The 22,478-nt window shown below is 33.9% G+C and overlaps 1 protein-coding gene across 2 annotated transcripts in view; it reads left to right on the top strand.

The window, feature by feature from the left end:
• Window positions 1-22,478, top strand: part of RB195_020430 (uncharacterized protein) — a gene marked incomplete at both ends in the record, with an annotated part of 44,003 nt that overhangs the window by 4,845 nt on the left and 16,680 nt on the right. The window contains one exon of one of the 2 annotated variants that reach the window (XM_013441435.2): window positions 18,894-19,062. The exons of the other annotated variant lie outside the window; for it this stretch is intronic. Coding sequence (XP_013296889.2) covers window positions 18,894-19,062 — 169 coding nt within the window. Of the gene's footprint in view, window positions 1-18,893; window positions 19,063-22,478 lie in introns of those variants that run through there. 2 annotated transcript variants of the gene reach the window in all.

The following is a 22,478-nucleotide window of genomic DNA, read 5'->3' as shown; positions in this document are numbered from 1 at the left end:
TGACGTATATTCGCAAAGAAATCCCATTAAACTTTGATTATCGCCGTTCGACACGAATCATTTGCTAATTCCCCGGGGACACGGAATCCATAAATTAAACTTTCAGCTGTGTCTGTGTGTGTGTGTGTTTCATTGTGCTCATCCAACATCACCACATCCGGAATTTCGAGGATTTTCTCAGGGAAATTTTCATGGAAAACTATTTTTGAAACAGAGTTTTATTTTATTGCTATTTTATTCATTTTTATTAGTTATTTTATTGCTGGGATAAACGTTCTCCTTAGTTCGAAAAAAAAAAGAAATAATTCTGCAGCACCAAGTATTTTGTTTCGTAGAGCAATCGGAAGAACCGCAGCATAATAACGGCGGCAACGAATGTCGGCTCGAAACTTTTCCGCTACGTAACTGTTGATATTCAGCTCTAACGTTCTCTCCAGCTCTTTTTTCCTCCATATATCCATTTCCTGGATTTTTTCCTTTTTTCTTATTTTCTACGTCATTCATATAATGACAGGAATGGAATGCATTGCTTTTTGCTCAAATCTCTTGCACAATATTTCTACACAGCTTACAAATTTAGGTTCTCATGTGCTCCGGTCCTTCCGAGATTAATGCAATGATCTCTCGAAACAATTTTTTCCCCCGCTGGACTCTGGCAAAAGCCATAATTTTCACTAACTCGAATTCTTTTCGAAGCATATCCCAATAAGTATAAATAAATGATATAAATAGCATCCGAAATATCAAGAAAGAAAAAGAAAATATAAATAAAAAGAAAAATTAGAAAGAGAAAAAATGAGAGATATAAAGATATTGAATCATTTCTAAAAGTGTTCCTATTTTTTGTTTTTTTTTTTTTGGTGGCGAAAAATTTTTATTGTATATGAAAATCCAACGTCGTTGAGACGTTCACGGTCCACAACAACAGCTGCTTTCTATTCACGATATTCTCTCTCACATTATTTTGTCGAGATCAAAAAACAAAAGAAAATATAAGTATGCATAAAAAATTATTCTAAGCATAGTTTTAATACTAGAAAATTTTCTGGAATGTGTAAGCCAACGTATTGTTTCATTGCTTTCCTTTTTTGCTCGAGAGACTTTATTTTGTGGATGACGAGGTTTGACGAGGTATCGGCTCGTTTTTCACGCTTCCATGAATCTTCCCTATGATTTTCTTGGAGCCAATATTTCTCATCTCGGTTCACCTATAATATTGTGAAGGTACATACACGGGAAAATTCCAGAATTTCTGCAATTTTGTTTGTTACAGGGTTTCCGCTTCGTGATGAAGCACGAAAATTTACAGAATGAAGCCTGAAATTAACTCCAGATGTGCATAAATCAATATGCATAACCATAACCGCAACCGTGACGTGCATCCACATCATTCCTGACATTCCAATGACCTTAATACGATTCAAATGATTAATTCATTTTAAAAAAAAACGAGCTCACAGCAAAAAAAAAGAAGAAATTTACGGGGAAAAACCACTCAAGAAGGAGTAGCGGATGTTTCTATGCTTCTTTGTGTAGCGTCCATATAGAAATACTAATAGAATTTTTCCTTGTTTCCTTTTGGTTTTTTTTTCGTTATTTGTACAAACTTTTTTTTTCTGGAATTTCGAGTTATTCAAGTTTCCTCCAATTCATCAAGTTTTTTCGAGAATTTCTACACATTTTTATTCTCTTTAATCACAAGTAAATATCCGGAAAACAATTAAATTAACATGCTCAGTGGCACATTTGAGAACACTTTGGGATTTTTTGAAGGAAATATTTCTGTTTTTTTTTTTTTTTTATTTTAGTTACATAGCTTCTTTCAACTCCGGCTTCGTAGTTTGTAATTTTGATTATTTTGAATCTCTTTAAAAATTTTATTCACATACCATATCCTCCATCTTCTTGTAGTCTGTGATTGTTAAAATTTTGAAAAAAATTCAATATTTTGGCACTTAAAGCACTTTTTTTTGCTAGAATACTACTCAAAAGTCTCTGAGGTTGGTTTAGAAATAGCTTTTCTTCCCATATTTTTTAGGTTTTTACTTGTATTTTGAATCACGAATTCGAAAAATTGGCTTCATTTGCATTTTTGATTATTCCTGGTAGAACTGGAAAGTTTAACGTGGGTGGATTCGTTCACGTACTTATGTTATATAGAGACTTATGAGTGTAATATAAAACGTTTCATACTTAATAGCCTGCACACGTTCGCATAAAAATATATAACTGTCTAATCTCTTCCAGAATTATCCTGAAAATTCTCTGAAAAACTGAAAAAGTAACTAGTAACGCTCGGAGAAAATCCGGTGTTTTTATGCGAACGTGCGAATGTCATTAGGTATAAAACGTTTTATATTACATTCATAAATCTCTAAATAAAATTAATACGTGAGCCGGGTTTACGTACGGTTGGACTTTCATGCAGGTTTCTTTGACTTTACCTTGATTTTTCTAGGATCTCAGAAAATTTTCGGCCAAAATCTGGAAAAGATTAGGGAAAGATACCATTTTACTGAGTTTTTTTTTAACCTTTTCACGAAGCTTCTTCCAGGGAAGTGGTTCTGAAAAAAAAACCCTTTAGAATCATAGAATAATTAGAAATTTTCCACGAAAACCCGAAGTATTCATTTTAAATTTTTTAATGGAGTAATTTCAAATACAAATATAAAATTTACATACAAACTCTTTGTCGCCTCTCAAACTGGATCCAGCCACAATACCGGGGAAATTCTAAAGAAAAAAAAAAGAAATGAAATAAGTTTTCAAAGAAAATGTGATGAATACGTAGTACAAATTAGAAAAATACATGTAAATAAATAACATTAATAATATAAATGTAGTAAATTAATAATACAAGATACTTTTCGAAATATAAAAAAATGGATTAAAAAAATCATGCTATATAATAAGTTCTATTGTTCTCCAAATATAGAACCGGCGCGTTTAGGGAAAAACCATAAAATCTTAAATCTATGCTTAAATTTTCGGGTGAAAAAATTGAGGAAAGCGTTGATAAAAAAGAATTCTAATTTTTCAAAAAATGTCGCTACTGTTTTTTTTTTCTTACTGATCGGTGAAAGCGAGCGAAGCGAACACCAAAATAAGCCTGGAGTCCGGCTTTAGCCGCACGTTCAGGCTGGTAGATTATAAAAGAAAAATACTTTAAAATACACCTTATTGTGATCTATGATCTGAATTTCTGTTTGGGGAAAAATTGTGGGCAACAGCTCTGGAACGGCTACGAATATCTATTCTAGAACTCTTCATCAATACTCCAGAGATTTCCACAGATAAAAAATACCTCCGTGTCTCGAGGTCCCAGGAAAGATTTGCTCCTTTAAATTGCCGCCTGGTGGTGGCGGTAGCATGTGTACGTAGCCGAAAAAGAATTGATAGGGTGGGCCCCGGCCTCGCCCCCGGCCTTATTCCCCTGAGTTACGTTGCGCTCTGCACTCCGCCGCCATTCAACTCCGCAATCGGAAGCGAGAAGCGAAAGAAAAAGAAAAACCGCTTCCTATTTTCCGACGTCATTCCTCATTCTCTCGGATTTCGGATAACGATGCGAACTGATAGATTGCTAGGAGCCGAGAATAGACCCAGGATTTTAACGCGGTTAAAATCGGATTTTTTTTTCTTCTCTGTCCACCGGGAAACGTCTTCAAAACTGAATTCGTGCACCATTTACCACGAGACGAGATGTTCATGTGAAGATATTTTAATTTTTTTTTATCAATTCCCTAATTCATTCGATTCCCATTCATTCCGCCTCCGAAGTGATTATCGATTAATTTCCTCAATTTACTCAGAATCCATCCATAATTAATGCTCTATTGCTTCAGAGCCAATAATAAAATTTCTATCTTTGACTTATAATTCGATGGATTATTTTGTTGGAGAAAAAAATGTGGTCTTTGAACATTTCCGGGATTAAAAAAAAATTGGTTTTGCTCAAAATTGACCAGATACTAATTCTAAAGACGACATACAAGTATCTTAATTTGAAAATTCTCCTATGAGCATATTTTTCACTTCAGAACTCCTACTCCTACTCAAAGATCTTCTGATCTCCTCTGAACTGAACTATGTACATAGAGTCCTTCATATTTTTTTTCTGCTTTTTTCGTGAGTGATCTACATTTTTTTAGCCCAGATTTTTCTGTGAATAATTGATATTTTCGTTAATTCGGGGCTGAAAGATGTTCTTTGACCTTTGGAAATCCCATTTTTGTTTTCTTATATTTTTTCGTCTCTTTTTTTCGTTGAAAAATTTTGTTTTCAATTTGATTTGAGCTAAATGAATTTAAAAAGTGTTCAGTTAATACAAATATTTATACGTAACTCCTAGTTGCGGAATTGAGTGAGTTCCCCGCGAAATTTCAATAATTTCTCCAGAAATTTCAATAATCGGTTTCTCTGAAATTTTATCGTCTATTTCACTGCTTCAATTTCTCGCATGCTAACAGCTGTCGAATTATTGTTGGAAAAAAAGTTGCATGAAGTTCATAAATATTTCGTGCAGGAGTTAATTACACCTATAAACATTGTTTAAAACTCTTTGTCCGGATGAATGGACATAATATGTAGCTTCAGTCAAACCAGGTGAATTTCAAAAAATTCTCAATATTATATCGTTTTGCTTTCGGTGAAATCGGTGAAATAAAGCCTTGCGGTGTCCCAAAAGTGCTTTCCAATTTTGCCTTCTTATTGCTGGTTACATGGAAAAATTTGCAGCAGCATAGCATATGAAAAATTTTTGCAACAGCGTACAATTAAGGCACTTTTTTTGCCGCTTGAAAGAATTTCGGACGACGTTGGCGGACAGCATTCACAAAAATAAAAAAAGAAGCTGAAAAAAAACATCATAGAAAATAATGAAGATCATAAATAATAAAGATTTGCATCATAAATGAAAAATGGAAATAAAAATAGGAGTTATCAGATCTTTGATGGTATTCGTTATCTGTAGTCTTTTTTTCCTGGGAAATTTTCCGACGATGCCGCCGGACATTCGACGAGCAAAAAAAAGAAAAAAAAGAAAAATATGCGGCAGATGCACAAAAAGCCGCTTGATTGTCAATATGTTAATGGATAACGGATTAAATTTCACCATATTCTCCTTCGATTTTCGAGAGGAAAAATTTCCATAGATAGATTCGGTAGATATAGCATTAAACTGAAATACACGCATTTTTTTAAAGAATCGTTACTTATTTTGTTATTTTTCTTGAGCATTTCAGACGTAAGGCGTACTTGTATGAAAGATCTTTCCCATGTTTATCGTTTTCTCCCTTTGCTTTCTTGTTTTTCGGTCTCCATCGATCATTTTTATTCTTTATATTTTATATATTTTTTGTATTTTTTGCAGAGAACCAATGTTTTCTTAGGAGAAGTTCTCAGAGTTCTTTTAGAACATTGCTTTTTTTTATTTAAATTGGTTTCAAGAAGCCATCAAGTTGCAGTCAAATCCTCGGCTCATAAATTTTAAAGGATTTTTTTTTGCACCTTTAAGTACCATGAGCGCAAAGGAAAGCGATCAGAACTATGTGCTGTCGCAAAAAAATAAATGGTCAGAAGTTCTCGGATCAGACCAATCGAGATCTGGGATTTATGGGATAACGTTGGGATTATTTTTTTTCAATAGAGCATGAGATGGGTATGGTCGGTAGTTACTTTTGGGTTACTTCTGGAGTGTGAGGAAAAATCTGCAAATGCTGAGACTGATGCTAAAAAAAAACTTTACTCTGCTTTTTTCAATCAGTTATTTTCCTCTATCGAATCACTTGCTAAAAATAGCAACAGAAAAATCTCAAATACAGGATAAAGGAGGAAAAAGAAGGTGATTTTGAGATGAGATTTTGGAAACGTTGTGAAATTTTGCAACAGCTAAAACTAGCTTCATGTAGTTTAAGCAATTTAGTTTTGACATTCTGCTTTTTTCTCACGTAAATAAACAATGATTATTTGGAAAAGATAATAAAAAATATTACCAATGGGAAGTGGGCAGACGGCTATATGTTCTGATACTATTTAGGTACTATTTAGATGCAGAAATAATAGCAATTTTTTTCTAAAAATTTGAATTTGCGCACAGAAAAAAAGAGCTCAGCGTTTACGAACACGTTATTTGAAAGAGGATTTTTTACCTATAAGATGTTGTTTCCGTTTTTTCTATGATAATTTAATTTTTTCAAATAATTTTAATTTTTAGATGAATATTATATGTGCTGTGTTTATGTGAATAACTTTTACTACTTTTACTAGAAATTCCGTCGAAATTAATTGCGCTATTAAATCCTTTTCTATTTTCTTATTTATCTTTATGTTTTTTTTTCTTTTCTTTTCCAAACCTTTAGCCGCTTGGTTTCATGTTCGCATTCTCAGCGAACCTCTACAACAAAGCGTCGTCGGTCGAAAATATGATACGTACGTACGTGGGTGGTCCCCACGGGGTAAAGCATTTCTCAGACTCGACTCGCATTGCGATCAAATCCAATCCCATTGCAGTCGCAGTTGTTCGCGAGTCATGTTTGTTTGGCATGCAAAGAATTTTTTCGCCAGTTTTTTACCCTCAAAAATTGAATAAAATTAATTTTGTTCACCGTAATACCCTGAATAATGGAAAACTGACTTTTAAGTGGCCTCAAAATTTGCAAAATTAGTTCTTAGCACTATTTTACGAGAAGAAACTCAGGTTCAAAGTGCGTTCCTTAATTATTAGAGGTTTTTCTTAATGGGAATTATATTATTATATTATATTATATTATATTATTTATTTATAATTATTATATTGAAGGTTTTTGGTTCCAATGTTTTTTTTGCATGCAATGGTTAATTAAATGCCATTTCTATCCGACATACATCTTTTTCTTGCACATTTTATTGCATCAGCATTTTTATGGGATTTTTTCAACGAATTTCGAGAATAAAACTTTAAAGAAGGATGCAAGGATGAAAAATTTGAAAAGCTATTAGTTCTCATTAAAAAGTCTTGGAATTGTTCCCAACAAATTTTTTGTTTTCGCTAATCTGGTATCTAAAAATAGGACAAATAGAGAAAAATTGTCAGAAAAAAAACCTCCAGAGATATTGATCTACGCAAATTTTCGCTCAAGATGAGATCGTTCATTCCCGTCGCATTTATTTCCTATGATACTGTGGCTTGCTATGATACTGTAGACAGGCAGTACATATTGATGATCTCGTTGCGTTTAGTTAGCTAACAATTTTTTTATGACTTTTTTTGTTCCTCCCCCCCCCACTTTTTATACTCTTTTTTCATTATTTTCATTTCGCTTCCTCTTATTGCTTTTCTTTCGCCCCTCCTTTCTTTTTCATTCTCTTTTTTCATTCTTCTCATGTCGTATCCTCTAATTATTCGGTGTTTTTGACATCCTAGTTCTGGTCAGCATACCTAAGGTGAGTAAATAAATAAGTATTATGAAAGCGTAAGTGAAAATTTCGTAGATCACTATTTTTGGAAGAGTTTTGCGAAAATATAAGTTTTAGAGGGATAGCAGCCATAGTTTTATACTAGCTCTCTTCCTAGAATTCCGTGCATTTCGTGAAAGCAAATCTGTGCTTCGAATGTTTTTTATCCGATACTTTTTCTCAGCCATTTGCTATTTTGTTGAGTATTGGAAAAGCTAAAAATTTAGATTTTTTTGTCAAATTATGATAAACAAAATAACTTTTAATTCCCAATTATCCTCAAGAAACGTCAAATCCTCCTAATTTAAAGTAATCAATAACCCTCTGAATTTGATGGGGTAAATTTCCATCCCGGATCTCTAGAATTAAAATGGTTTTTGACCGAGAAATTGAGTTAAACAATTGTGAAAAGAAAAAAAAGGTGAAAAATTATATTTTGCTTTAAAACTAAAAATAATTGTATGGCAATTGGGATTTTCTTGGAAATTTCTTTAAATAATTCCTCTAATCCTCTTTTGCAGGCCTTCATTGAGTGATGATTGAAATTCCTCAGGAAAAGACGCCAGTAATTTAATACATCAATTCTATTTCTATTTCCCTGTGAAATCTAATATCCAGGATCAAAAGAATAGCTCCAGAAAAAGAAGAATTGAATCTTTTTTTGGTAGTAAAGGATGTTGGCCGTGGACTCGTTCGTTTAGACGTTGCATACTTCTAGCGCAGGATTATTTACTCTTTATGGAACGCATATTCTGGAAGACTTACTTCAGCGTTACTCTTATTGATGCCTTAAGAGCTACATGGTCACGTGTCTCCGAGGTTTTTTTTATGCTCCAGTACTTCCGAGCTTATTGTTTTCCTCCAGGACTAAGCGCTCTTTGTTGGATTTTGACATCAGTTTAGTTTTAACTGACTTGTGAAAGTTTTTCAATTAATTTTTACAACATTTTCATCTTCAAATTCTGCAAGAAAAAAATTCCTAATAATTGAATAAATATAATAAAAATAATAATAATAAAAATTAAACAAATATAAATAAATATGATAATTAAATAATTTCTTTGTTTTGCTTGGAATCTAATTCTATCCTCCATCCTTCTATCCTAGCATTTTTTCACCACGTAACGATATATTAAGGTTACTCACAACTTCAGAAGATCTTTCTTTTTTATTCTATAGGAAGTTTTTCCATTTCTTTTAAAAATTTTTACAGCTATTTGCAGAAAATATCCTTTCAAGACTAATATTAGTTAGTTAAGTCCTTCTTTTGACCTCCCAGTAAATGTGAATAATTTATTTTCGAGAGCTTTTTCTTGAGGAATTTACTCCTAAAAACAAGAACAAAAAGGATTCCTCCTGCAAATAGCAATCGCCTGATGGAAAATGTGAGCGGAGAGAGCGGAAGATTTCTGATTTTCCCCCTACTCACCTATGAAACTCAAAGATCTACCATGAAAAAATCCCAATGACTTGGTTTCGTCAACAACTTTCCGGCACGCATTGGTTTGTGGATGTGGTGGATGTGTATGGATATGAAAATATCTGGGCGAGGAACAAGGAAACCCAGTCGCGTTGCGGAGAGCCTTCAAAAAATTAATTGCTCGTTTTTTTGTCACTTGTTGTTAAAAATTTGAAAGAGTGTGAACGAATTGTAAGAGAATGAGAATTTTTCTAAAACAAAAATCGACAACGACTTGAAACTTAAAATGTTGTTCCTTTTGAAATTTTAACCTTACTAATTTCTAGAGTTTTTCTTTCTCCTATGAAATTTTCTAGGATTCCTGCACATTTGCGTGCTTATTGCTAGGGATTTGGCGAAAAGAACCTCTTCTAAATTCCATTATTTCTCGAGCGATATTCAGGGAAGATTTGAATATGGATTTTTTTGGATATTTCTTCGTGAAATATCCATATCTATCGGTAGCAGTTTTAAGAAAGCAGACGGTATGCGTCAGGTTAACTTATTCCTAAGCATTAGTATTTATTTGCTTATTTATTATTATTGATTATTATTTGTTCTATCAAAAAAGATAAACTGCTGGTTCAACGGAGAAACTTTGTTATCAACAAAAAAACTCTTACGATTCAAATTTTATCGTAGATAATTATGGATTCCTGGATAAATGTGAATAATAGATGATACAAGTGATTAAAATTAGTGTGAATAGAAAAACATGTTTTTGTTAATCAGTTAGATTTTTTTTAAAATTTTGTTTTTGATTGAATAGCCAAAAACCGGTAGCAAGGAAGGAAATTTCAACGAGATTCAATTTTTGTTTCCTTTCTCGACACATTGAAATTTTTGTTTCAAAAAAAGTCAAATTTTTTTGGATTTAAGTTTAACAGGCGAAAATTTTACTCACTAATCCATTCCTGGATGATGAAGTTAATTTAAATTTATAAAACAAAAGTTTGATACCGTGAACCAACATTTTTTCCGAAACTGCTTCCATCACTTTAATTCGGAACAAAATGTTATAAATTTTTCTAGTTGTGAGCTGTTGAGGTAAGAAAAAGTTAGGAAAATTACTTGAAACAAATTTGAAACAAACATTAGTAGGAATTTGTCATATGTGGTAATAATAAGTACATAATAGAACACAATAACGAATAAACAATAACAATAATGAATACATAATAACAAATACATTTATAATAAGTGATTATGTTACAAATTTTTATAGTTGAGTGAGTTGGTGGGAGAAGAAAAAGTTAGGAAAAGTACTTAAAAGTTTGTTTTGAATTTAAAAATTAATACAAACCTTTTTGTTATTTAATTAAATAATATTAAATAAATAAATAAATAATAATATTTATTATAAAATACATGCTCTCAATGCATCCTACGTAAAAATAGGAAAAAATTGCTTTGAATTTAAAAATCAGTGCAAAAGGTTTTGTTATTTAATTAAAAACTTGCTCTCAATGATTCCTTGTGATGATTTTTCTCATACTTTTTTTCTTTTCTTTTTTTCCTGATATTATATGGATATGATCCTTCCGTTTCTGATTTCGGTTCACTTCTTTTTTTGCATCGAGGAGAAGTGCTTCCAGCACTCTATTCTATGTACTCATACACTCTCCGCTTGTTCTTTTCTTACGTCTCGGATAACGACATCCGATCCGCTCAGCTTCTCCTTCATAACCCTCCAGAACTTGCACTCATTCTTTCTTTTGAAGAATTTTTCTGACTTTTTATGCATAAAATAAGATACATAAGATACATATGAGAAAAATTTAAATTTTATTCCGTTTTTTTTTGGTTTCCTCTTTAACTGTACTCTGCCCTTTAATTCACCCGTTACAGTATCCTACCTTATCAAGTTAAGATCCTAATTTCTAACGTATAGGGATTTTTCCACCTCTTTAATAAATTTAACAGTTGTCAAAATCCTTGCTCCTTATGCCATACGTTTATTTTTTCCCATTTGTTTATTCTAACATGCATCAAAACAAAGGCGCTAATCCAGAAATTGTCTGTGATGTTCGAGGAGGAATCGGAACTTCACGTCAGTTGGTCGCTTTTGTTTCTGTATAAAAAAAACATGGATTTTTTTAATCTGAGATCATATTCTTAGATTTGGAGCATTGTTTCCAATTTAAATGTTTAAATAAATGTTTTATGTGAATTTACGAAAGAATGCTTACGAGTGAACGGCATTGAATGAAAAGAGTCCACAAATTTTCGTTCCTGTGAACCCTATGAGCAGAAAAATCCAGGTTCCGCTATCTACCATGCGCCTAGGTGAGAAAAACATAACTGAATCTATTGGAGTTGAAAGGAATTACTTAAGAGCTTTTTTCTTATGAGTAGCATTATGAAAAAACAAACATTAACGTCTTAGAAAGGCAGACAACCGGAAAAAAAAACCTCGGATATTTTTGGAAACAACATTGCTTCCGAGTGCTGGTTTTTTTTATCATTAATTTAATCGTTCAGTCATTTTTTTGGCCCTGAAAATCATACTTGACAAAAAGCGTTCATTGATACCTCTTATTCACTTTTTTACTTAGAAATTTTACATTCACTCTTTTTACTAAGGAATTTTGCGAATTCTTCCAAATTTTTCAAATTTATTCTATTGTTCCAAGCATATGTTTTTCATAGGAGTTGAAAGTTGGCGAACTGTTGAGAAAATTCTCAAAACTATGTACTTAGATAGTAAATCCCACAATGCCAACAAATGTGGCTAGGCGCTTTCGGGAAAACATTTTTCGCTGTGGAAAATCTTAGCGGAACATTTTGACAGCGGACAGCATGACGTATACTTTTCTGTCAAAAATTAAGCCGTTACAATTTCTTTCGCCTCTTCTCGTCAATCATGACATGACACACCGGTGAGTCACCGTTTCCGGATATAATGTTTCTAGAAGTACACGGCGGGAAATTTTTTCTATCTTTCCTTTGAATGAGGTCGAAGAACGATAAAGCAACGCTTATGCGGAAAAAGGATTTCTTACTATTATATATTATTATATTATGTTATATTATTGTTGAGACATCATTATTTTATCTTTAATCATTATTATATTTATTTTCTTTCGTTATTTACTGCTTTTACAGCTACTATTATATATTATTATACTATATTATGTTATTGTTGGGACATCTTTATTTTTTTCCATTATTTACTGCTTTTACAGCTTTCTTCTATTTTTAAAAATTACTCTTTCGCAAACAAAATTTAAAAAAGGTCCACTTTTATTCAATCGCCAAAATTCGAATTTTCTCGGAGATTTTCTCAAAATATTTTTCAAAATATAAGATTTTTCTCTAACAACAACAATCGTGCTTTTCACCATCAAATCGTACAACGTTATCAAGTGAAATGATGGATTATGATATATCTCTCTGTTGTCAAAGCTGTCCAGTACAAATAACAAACAGAATGACATTCTATGTCTATTCTGTAGCCAGCCGCCACATGTCCTCTCGTAACGGCTTTTAGTGGGGGAAAATGTACGGTGTACGGTGTGATTACGGTATTTGGGTGGACTGAATTAGGTGAACTTAACTGAATTGTTTATAATTAATTCTATTTTCTATTATTACTATTATTATTATTACTTTATTTTATTCATTTACTTGCTTATTTATTTATTGTTCTTTATCAGTATTTTATTACATTAATCATTTTTAATTACTTTAAAACTCTGTTTTGGGATTTAGTTTACGTTGTTTTGTTTGGTTTTAAGATTGTGTGGAAGAATAAAGATGTTAATGCTCGTAACTCTTCCTTAACGACCTCCTCTGCGGTCTTAAAACTCTTCCTTCCCGTTTCCCTCCTCTTCCTTTCGCTTGGAATGGAAGTGATCGTAAGTGAAAAAGTTAAAGGCATCACTTCACGAATCTGAGGTGGTACGGATTTCAGGTGGAGTATTCGTATACGGGATCGTAGATTATGGAAAGGGGGGTGATTCCGTCCATTTCTTCCTAATTGCCGTAAAAACGGCCCAGAAGATACGACTTCGAGCGTTCCGGCGCACTATTTCCTACAAGGAGTTCGATTGGAGCGCGCCAGCCTTGTGCACGCGCCGCATCTTCCGGTCCGTTTTTTACGACAATTAGGAAGAAATGGACGGAATCACTCACCTCTCCATAATCTACGATCCCGTATACGAATACTCCACCTAAAATCCGTACCACCTCAGATTCGTGGGGTGATTTCTTTAAAAGAAACCTCAATGAGTTCAGGGATGTTGTGATTGCCAGATTTTGCCTTCTGAAAAACGTGGATACGAATCGTTTTCATATTTTCATACTGCTAATAATTCAGATATTTTCGGATAAAGTAGATCAGAGATGATTTAAAAAACGGAACTTTAGATATTTTTCTAGAAATTCTCAACAGTTACCCCATGCTATGCAGTAAGGACTAAGATATATTAGGTTGTCCCATAACTTTCTTCACAACTAAGTTTTAGAATTCTTTTTATTTTTCATTCAACTATGTACAAAAATATTTCAGGCAACATAGTGTCTTTTTCTATCGATCTAGTACTGAACTTTTTCTCCATCAATTAAGTTGTTGATTATAAAATTCGAATTAATTGTTGATTTTTTGACGTTCTCAAATCAAATCCTAAGTTGCTGTGAAATTTAAAAAAAAATGTTGACGACCGTGGAAAAAGAAAACTTACGGGTGAACCTAATATTTATTGATTTTCTGAGCAATAATATAACTTCTCACATCTGTTGACTCGTCGTTTAACAATTGTCACTTTCACCAACGATCGTTCACTTATTTCTCCTCAAAAACCGCTGCGCAATCAATCTCTTCTTTCACTGAGGTAAACCGCAAGAAAAATTTGGGAAAAGAGTGCAAATCGAGAGTGGAAAAATGTCGGAAAACAAGTTTCTGTGGAGAGTTGAAAAAGCGACAGCTGCTTTTTCGGGATCTCCGGATGTCGTTGGCTGCTGAGACACGGCGAAGCGTTGTGATTTGACATGTTATGACTTTCTGAAGAATTATGAGCTGGTCGTTCTTTCTCGATGAACATGTGCATAGAAAATACGCATAATAAACAAATAAATAAATAAACATGCATAATAATATATAATAATAAGTATACAAAAACATCCAGCAACTTACAAAAGCAGTTAAGTTCCTTTTGTTGCATGGAATGTTCAGTAAGTCGTTATTAATTTTCTTTCGTATGTTATAAAAACTCTATTAAAATTTAAAAATTGATCTATTTGTACTTCATTTAATTATTATTAAAGTTTTTAAAAATACTATCTAAATTTATAACATATTTATCAGTAATCATGATGTGGAAATGTGGAAAAATCGCCAGAACTCGCTCGATCAATTAAAAAGAATACCGGTATCGAGGCGAAATGATCACGATACCGCTCAATACATATGTTTTCTTAATCTATGTCGGCTCATATGGGTAAAAATTGTTTTTAAGTAGAGAAATGTATGCATTTGATTATTTTTTCCACCTCAAACATTTTTGAATGGTGGCGATTTTGTCAATTTTAATGGAGTGTTCTTTTTCATATTTCAATGAAAAGAATCGTTTGGCTCGTTAGGCTTGAAGTCAAATTTTTCCTGGAACATACATAATTTGAAAGGTGGTGATTACTACATATTATTATCCGGAGGATTTTCAGAGACTTGTACTTGAATTTGTTAAAATTATTGCACAGTTGTTATTCACAGTTGTTACAAAACCGCTACTAACTTATGTCCCAATATCCGTCGCAAACCGTCGGAATCCTTGGAAGTAGGCAAAATTAAGATCTGAAAATACCATTCGAAAGCAAATGAGCTGCTGATTTCAAATATATTCGAAGAATTCAGTTTTGTCAAACGCGTGACCTGAAAAAAAGCAAAGTTTCCGCAACCCTCGTTATCTACTTTCACATCTTCCCAATCCTGCCATTGGCATATCCCACGGATACATCTCAGTGGAAAGAAGAGGAGTTCATAGGAGTTCATCGTACTTTCTTTTCTTTCTTTTTTTCGCTGTTTTTAATGTTTTCTTCCCCATTTTCCCACTGCCTCAGTTTTTTTTTTAGTATTTGGGTCCTTATGATGTTTTTACACTCACACTAACGGCAAAAACTCTTGAAAAATTGAGATATTACGGGCACTAAGAGAGGATCATTGAGTGGGTACAGCAAGGTAGGATTAGAGAGGAGCAGTTGCTGGCTGATGTCAAACAGTTCTCCTTCCAGACAAAAATTTCTCTTCTTTCCATGTTTTCTCTGTGATTTTTTGCACTTTCTTATTTTTCCAGCGATGCGACCTAAAGTTTTACACGTGTGGTTCTTTTCTTTCTCAAATCACCTCTTTTTCTTGTAGAAGAAAGAGCTTTTTGTTTTTCGCACCACAATTTTCTTCCAATTTTCTTTTCCGAACGGGTCATCCATACGAATGGCATCAAAGAAGCGTTTCCCTCAGCGATTTTTTCGTTCATGTTCATTGCATGATTAGTTGGCTGGGCTTATCAACCGTAATTGAACTGTATCGTACCGTAACTGCCTACTGTATCCTACTGTAACCGTACCGTGCACTGTATAAAGCTATTTTCAACGAAGAAAACGAGAGGAACATCTTTTTTTTCGGAGAGCAGTTATTCTTAGGATTTATTATTAGTTATCTTCATAGCACTTCAAAAAATCTCCTATCCGTTTTTTTTTCTGTAGCAGAAGTTCAGGGATGATCATTTTCCTAAAACTATTAAAATATTGAAAATATGACATGTTTTCTTTTTTTTTACTATTCAATAGAATTCACATCTTTAATCTCCCACTTTTTGAACTTTGACGAATTTTCTGAATTTTCTGCGGTAACAATGGTAATAAGATAGTAAATAAACAAATATTGCGGTAAATTAGTAATTGTGGTAGATCGTCTTCTCACAAACAAAGCGGTTTTTGCCGCATTACTGGAAGGGTATTTTTGTCACTGGCCAATGAATTCTACAAAAAAAAATTCTTAAAATTCTACCAAAAATGGAGGAAGAGCGTTGTGAAATGTGAAAGAGAATATATTTTAAGTTTGAAACGAACTCTGTTCGTATTAATTTTTAAAAATAAAGGAAGTATAGAAAATTGCATTATTTATGTTATTTATTTATTTTCTTGAATACTCCTACAAATGCGCCTTAAGTCAAAAACAAAATGAAACTTCGCCTAAGTTTTACACAGCACACCACAAAAAATTTTGCACAAAAGGTTTTACTTTTATTTAGTTAAAAATTAGTCATGGAAGTCCAGGAAAAGTTCCTTATAGTATGTCCATAGAGGCGTAGCTACACATTTCGACGTTCACATGTTTTTTCCAAACAAAATCACTTCCAGTGTTCTTCTTGGATCATTCTTTAGCGTGGGGAAAAATTTCAAAAGTTAGTTTCTTAGTATTTTTTTTGGTACCATTCGAGCAAGACAGCTGTCTTTCGAGATGGAACAACAGCCGGCACGGAGAGTTCCAGCTCAAGTGCAAGAATTGAGCGTGTCGCGGCCTACTTTGCGCTCTTATTTATAACTAACTCATTCCATTACCGCATCCAGCACTTTGGTTTTTCCTAGACGGACACTTAATATCAATTAGCAGGTCGCTGTCATCCATTAATTGCAGGAACGGCTGAAAAAAAGAAAGAAATTGAAATAGGAAGATTAGAATTTTTTGCTGATTTTGATGAGAGAACGGCTGCAATTAGGATTCAATGAGATCTAGCCGTTTGAGGAAATGTGCAGAATTTTCTGGATTCTCTGCTCTTCTTACCTCAGTAAGGTTAGAGATGAAAACAGTTCTGAGCTTTTCTCAACTAACCACTTTTCCAACCGCTTTCCTCCAAATAGATGGATATATTTGCAAGACCTAACTTCCTATTTTTCCCAAGTTTTTTTCCCTTGTATCGTTTTCCAATCTCATGCAATATTATGCAGTTTTTTTTTCGATTCGAAATTTCAAATTTATGCATGCCTACGCTCATAATTTTATACTTTATAAATTATTGAAATTTCAAAGAACGACTGCTGTAATAATGTAATGTAATTTCCTGAAAATCCAACAAGAGATTGAAGTGTGTAGAAAGTAAACAAATCTTTTCAACTCCTAGATAAGTTTCAAGTTTCTGGATATCTACATTTTACCATTTTTTCATATTTTTCAAAATATTATTCATTTATATACATTTTTTTATATTTCATTCATTTATTTTTTTACACCTATAATTTCTGTAAATTATAGATACGAATATATATATATATATATATATAATTATGGATATCAACGAAGACCGCAAGAGACATCCTCTTAAAATAAAAAAAAACTCTTTGAAAATTTTTTGAATTTATTTGGACCAATTTCTTTAGACTTATTTCTGGAGGACTTACTTGGATTGCACTTAATTCTACAATTTTTATGGATATATTTTATATTTATGGATTTTTATTTTCATGGATATATTTTATATTTATGGATTTACTTGGATTGCACTTAATTCTACAATTTTGTACTTCATCATATATTTTTCAGTTATTTAGATCTTTTTCTTCCGATGTTGCTCATCAATTAATCTTCGATTTCAATTTCTCTCCTTTTTTTACCTAGCTCTAGGAAAAAAAAATCTTCAATCGACATTACTGCATGGATTTTGTTTCGAAGACGTGGAAGGCTTCACTTATTCAGCAGTAAATCGGAGTGGAATCCATTATTGTCAAATTTTCTACTTTTGCTCATTTTGGATCTGAGAAATTCCCAGTGAAAAATATCTTTTTTATTTTATTTTTTTTTCAAAAACAACAAGTTAGTTTTTAATGTCCATCTTGAAAAGGAATAAAATATCTCTTGAAAATTCCTGAAAAAAAAACTATGTAAATATTCTCTGCAATGGTAGAATTTTCCGCCGAATAATTTCACAACTCATTCGTAGCTACAACCAGCTAAATATGATTTCTAGGGAAATCGATTATTGATCCCGTTGGAATTCAGAGTTGGTGAAAGCTGAGAAGCACCGCTGGTCGCGTTGTTTTTCTCGCTTTCTTGTCGTTCTGAGAAGTGTATCCACGTGCTCCATTTTTTTTTCTTGAAAAAAAAAACGGCCACGATCATTAAGGTTCTAGAACTCATTTGAAAATAGTTTTTTTTTTTTCAAAAACGTTTCATCACTTCTCTCATATCAAATTTTTGCTATAATTATAGTCGAATATATTTAATATATTCTGAACTTATTGACGAGTGGCTTTTGGCTTTTGGCTCCTAAGACCAAATAATGATAGTTTAATTCTATCACACCACACATTCTGGTTTTAAATTGTTGAAATTAATATTATTTATTGCATTGAAGAATAATTTTTCTAGCAGAGATTTTTTTCTAATTTTTTCTGAGATAGGATTTTCCTGGTCAAAAACCTAATTTAAAGGTGCGAAGAGAAATGGCAAATGCTATCTTTGAGCATTTCTTCTTCTCTATATAGCGCAAATCTTTGCATCAATAACTTTGTCGTCGAAATCAAAAAAAAGAACAATTGATATCAAGAATGCTTCATCCTGTCACACTGACACTCTACTTTAATGATATGAAGAAAACAATGTGAAAAATTCTTTTTCGAATTTTATTTCTATGTGCACTTCTCGTTTTGAAAAAAAAAACGTTCACATTTTATTAATAAACCTGACACATCATAGACTGCACTTTTTCTTTCACTTACATGAGAAAATCTGCCATATCCGATAATTAAAAATTTCTGAGGAAATTCCACGCTTTCTTGACTTTTGCTAAGAAATAATTAATTGGATACTGATTCGTTTTTCCGAATGAACTAAACACATTATTCGTCTGCGCTTATCGTAATTTTCCAGGTCGCTTGATTTTTTTAATACATCTCCTTTTCTCCTGTTCATCTACCGTTTGTATTATCATCCATTTTCCTTCTACGTTGCTATTGTCCTCGTATCGATCGCGACAACACAACAGTGACGAAAACAATCAGCGTTTATAGTATGGGTGATTCATCGCCGGAACCGTTGGACGAGTTGGATGAACCGACTAGTAGACGAGTTATCCGATGGCAAAGTGTGAGAGCGGTTGGTGAACCGAATGGCTCACCCGCTGCACGTTGCCTACGTCGTACCGGCACAATGCCGGCTATGCGTCGACCACCTCATAGAGGTATGCCGGTTGGAAAACATTTGATTATCTAGGAAAGTGTGTTCTTTTTTTTAATTTCTATGATTTCTGGAAGAAAAATTCACTTAGAGGTTTTATCATTCAGATATTATAGCTTTACTTTCTTTACGAGTTAAGAAAATAGTGCTTAGATTTTATACTTTGAGGTTATCCTGTTAATGCACATTGCTATTGCTATTATTTGCTACTATTTGCTACTATTATTATTACTATTTGCTACTATTTGCTAAGACATTTTCTTCCATGGTTTCCTTCAACTTAATTTTTCTCATTACCGGACTTTTCATCACCTACTTCTCCTATAAATTTTTTTTCTGTCTCAGCACTTTTTTGGAGAGATTTTGGTGTTTCTCTCCCTGAAACTATTTTTTTTCAGAGGTTGCTGCCTTTGTTTGGCTGTGTAAAATCAAGAAAAAATGCAACTTATCCGTTCTAACTCATTCGCAATAACTTTTGAATGGGCTATTACTTTCCAGTAAAATATATAACAAGCAGACGGAGTTACAAAAAATAAATGAACAAACAAAAAAAATTGAAATAAGTTTTAGTAAAAGCCATAAAAGATTGCGAGTAAATTTTGCTCCCGATAATTTCTTCTTCACATTCTGAGAGCTATTTATTGACTTGTTTGTTTGAAAACATCCATTGTGATGGTGTAAAGCAAAAACGAGGAAGGACAGAGCACACCAGAATTGCACCAAAGTTGAAAAAAATGCAACAGAACAATAAAATACTTAAAATAGACTCAAAATATTTAAATTACAACAAATTTAGACTATTTTAGACATATAATGTCTGTGGATTCAGGTCATTCCGTTGTTGTAACGTTTCCTGGTGCTAGTCTCTCAGAACCAGTTCCAGAAGCTCACTGATGTGTGGGTCCCGTGAAGAACTGGCACTGGGATTCTAACACCACGGAGAAGGCGGTGTGTGCGGACAGTCGGGGATAGAGTTCATCCGCACGTGGTCATGGTAGCCATTAAGCGTCTGTGCGGTATCCATAGAGTTCACGCTGACCTCGCGAGATCACTAACTTGAGAAGCCCTAAGGTTACCGCCGTACTTTCCGCTGTTTGACCCCAACTCTCGCTTCATGCCGACTCGTACACTGTGTTCTGACACTAGTGTCAGAACACAATGTACGAGTCGGCATGAGGCGCCGCCCCGCGGGCGGTCGCAGCAGGGCTCCTCAAGCCCTTTCACACACATATACAGTGTATCCCACTCTCTTTCTTAATAAATAAATGTATGTCTATACTTACTTCAATACTAAGAGGGGCACGGTCTAGCTAGCCACTAACTACAAAGCTCCTTACACTCTTTACCTGTCGGAGTTCCTAAACAGTAAAAGACCAACAAGACTTTATTATTGTATAAGAAGAGAGATCTACATGAAATCGGCAACTATCGCCCAATCTGCTTACTATCCGTCACCTACGAGCTCTTTACAAGCTCGCAGATCTCTTTACAAGACAAGCACAAATCTCCGGACATATAAAGTCTGGACGTGGGAGCGTATGATTCACTACGCCAGACAGCCTCAAGGACGCCGGTCACCTTCAGCTCGTGTCAGCTTCTCCTCCTCCCTTCGGCAGGTGGTATCGCTTGAACGATCTGATCGCACCGGCTCCTTGACTCCGCTCCGATTACTGCTTGCCAGGTGACACGTTGATTGAAAGAATTTCGAAACTCGAAACAGCTGATTTATAGAGGAAACATGTGGGACCTTGTCGCGCCCGAGGCACGCGTCTTTCAGATGTTATGATAAAGAGTCGCGTGGATGTTATGAAAAAGAGTTGCGTGGAATCCGCAACAATCTGCTATGGAAGGTGAGAAATTTTTACCCGAGATCCATTTCCCCAATATCAGAACGCTACAGCAAAACAGGAGTCGTAGGGTTTGTGTTGCCAACTTAATCAAGAACGGAAGGGTAAGTCAGGGGAGCCAAGCGAACGAGTGGGGGAGACCTCGAGCGCTAGGGCTCACCAACTTTTGGTATCTTTAAACGGTAGCTCGTCAATAAGAGAGAATAAGGGACTAATTTAAAGACGAATAAAAGAACGAAATTCGAAAAAAAAAACGATTAAGAAAGCTAAATAAAATAGCTTGAAAAGGCAGAGTTCCTGCTAACTTGTGTCACTAGAGAACAGCATCGAAGAAAACTAAAATGCCCAGCTAGAAACAATGACCAACATTATATACTTAGTACATGTTTCATCTCTACACTTCAATACTGTCAGTTTCTTGCCAACAGCTCTCATAGCTATTCCGATCTAATCGCTAAATCTGTAGATTTTCAGCACGTTGAAGAATGCGTGACACACCGGCGCGTCACACAGTTGTTCGGGTAACTTCCACTACGAGAGAATAAGGATTATAATATAGGACCAATTAAGATCAATTAATAATTAGTTAATTGGGATACGATAAGTACCAATTATAGGGAAGGACTTTTGAAAAAATAGCCTGGGAAGGCGGAATGCCAACTAGCAAATGCCATGAAAAGACAACAAATTAAAATGATAAGTAAGTGAAACTTCGGGAAACGTGCTTCATTGATTGTCTACGAATATCCATCGAATCCATCAAAATCATCAATTTAGATTAATTCCATTTCATTGTCTTTCTTTAACTAGAAGCAGTAAACCCAATAATGTTTCCATTGCTTTTTTCTATTTTGATCTTATCAACTGATCCCTAATTGGACCAATCGTGATCTTGGTGTTCGGTCCTACCACCTCTTCGTCTATCGTCAGCTGATATTTTCCAAAGATTTTGTTTAGCATATCAAAAACGGTGACATCAATCATCAGCTGATGATTTATCTGAGTGCTCTGCGCGTTTTCGGCCGGTTCAATCACAGCACTGAGTGCTGCCGTGATGTATTATTATTGGATCTAACCATGCTTTTGAAATGACGATCCTAAAGATCCCCGCTTCACATTGAGTACTGATTGGTGTGGGACAAAGAAAAGGTGAGAAACCGAGAAAGAAAAAAAAAGAAGAAAATAGTGGAAACGGTAGATAACTTCAATTATTTCCGTAATAATTATTGATTAGCCCAATTATTTGCCAATTGTCAATGAAATATTTGGAATTTTTTGTTAAAATTTTGCCAATGTCAGTGCTACGTCGAAAATTTTATTCAATGTTCGAGTATTCGAATGTTTGTCATTTATTTGAGTTTTTTGCCCATCCACTTGCAAAATAGATTTTTGAAATAAGGATTACAGAATAATACTAATAGTAATTCCATAATTGAAAAAAGAGAGAAAATTGACAGAATTGGTCTAGAATAAAGCGGCATGTGGTCTTTTCCGCGTATACGACGTGACTCTTTTCCATTGCAGGGTCCGCCGGAGCCGACATGACAACGTTCTCCAGCCCTTCCACATTGCG

The sequence above is a fragment of the Necator americanus genome, chromosome II (genome assembly GCF_031761385.1).
Source record: "Necator americanus strain Aroian chromosome II, whole genome shotgun sequence".
Lineage (NCBI taxonomy): Eukaryota > Metazoa > Nematoda > Chromadorea > Rhabditida > Ancylostomatidae > Necator > Necator americanus.
The sequence above is the reverse complement of the archived record's forward strand: the minus strand, read 5'-3'. Positions and strand labels throughout refer to the sequence as shown.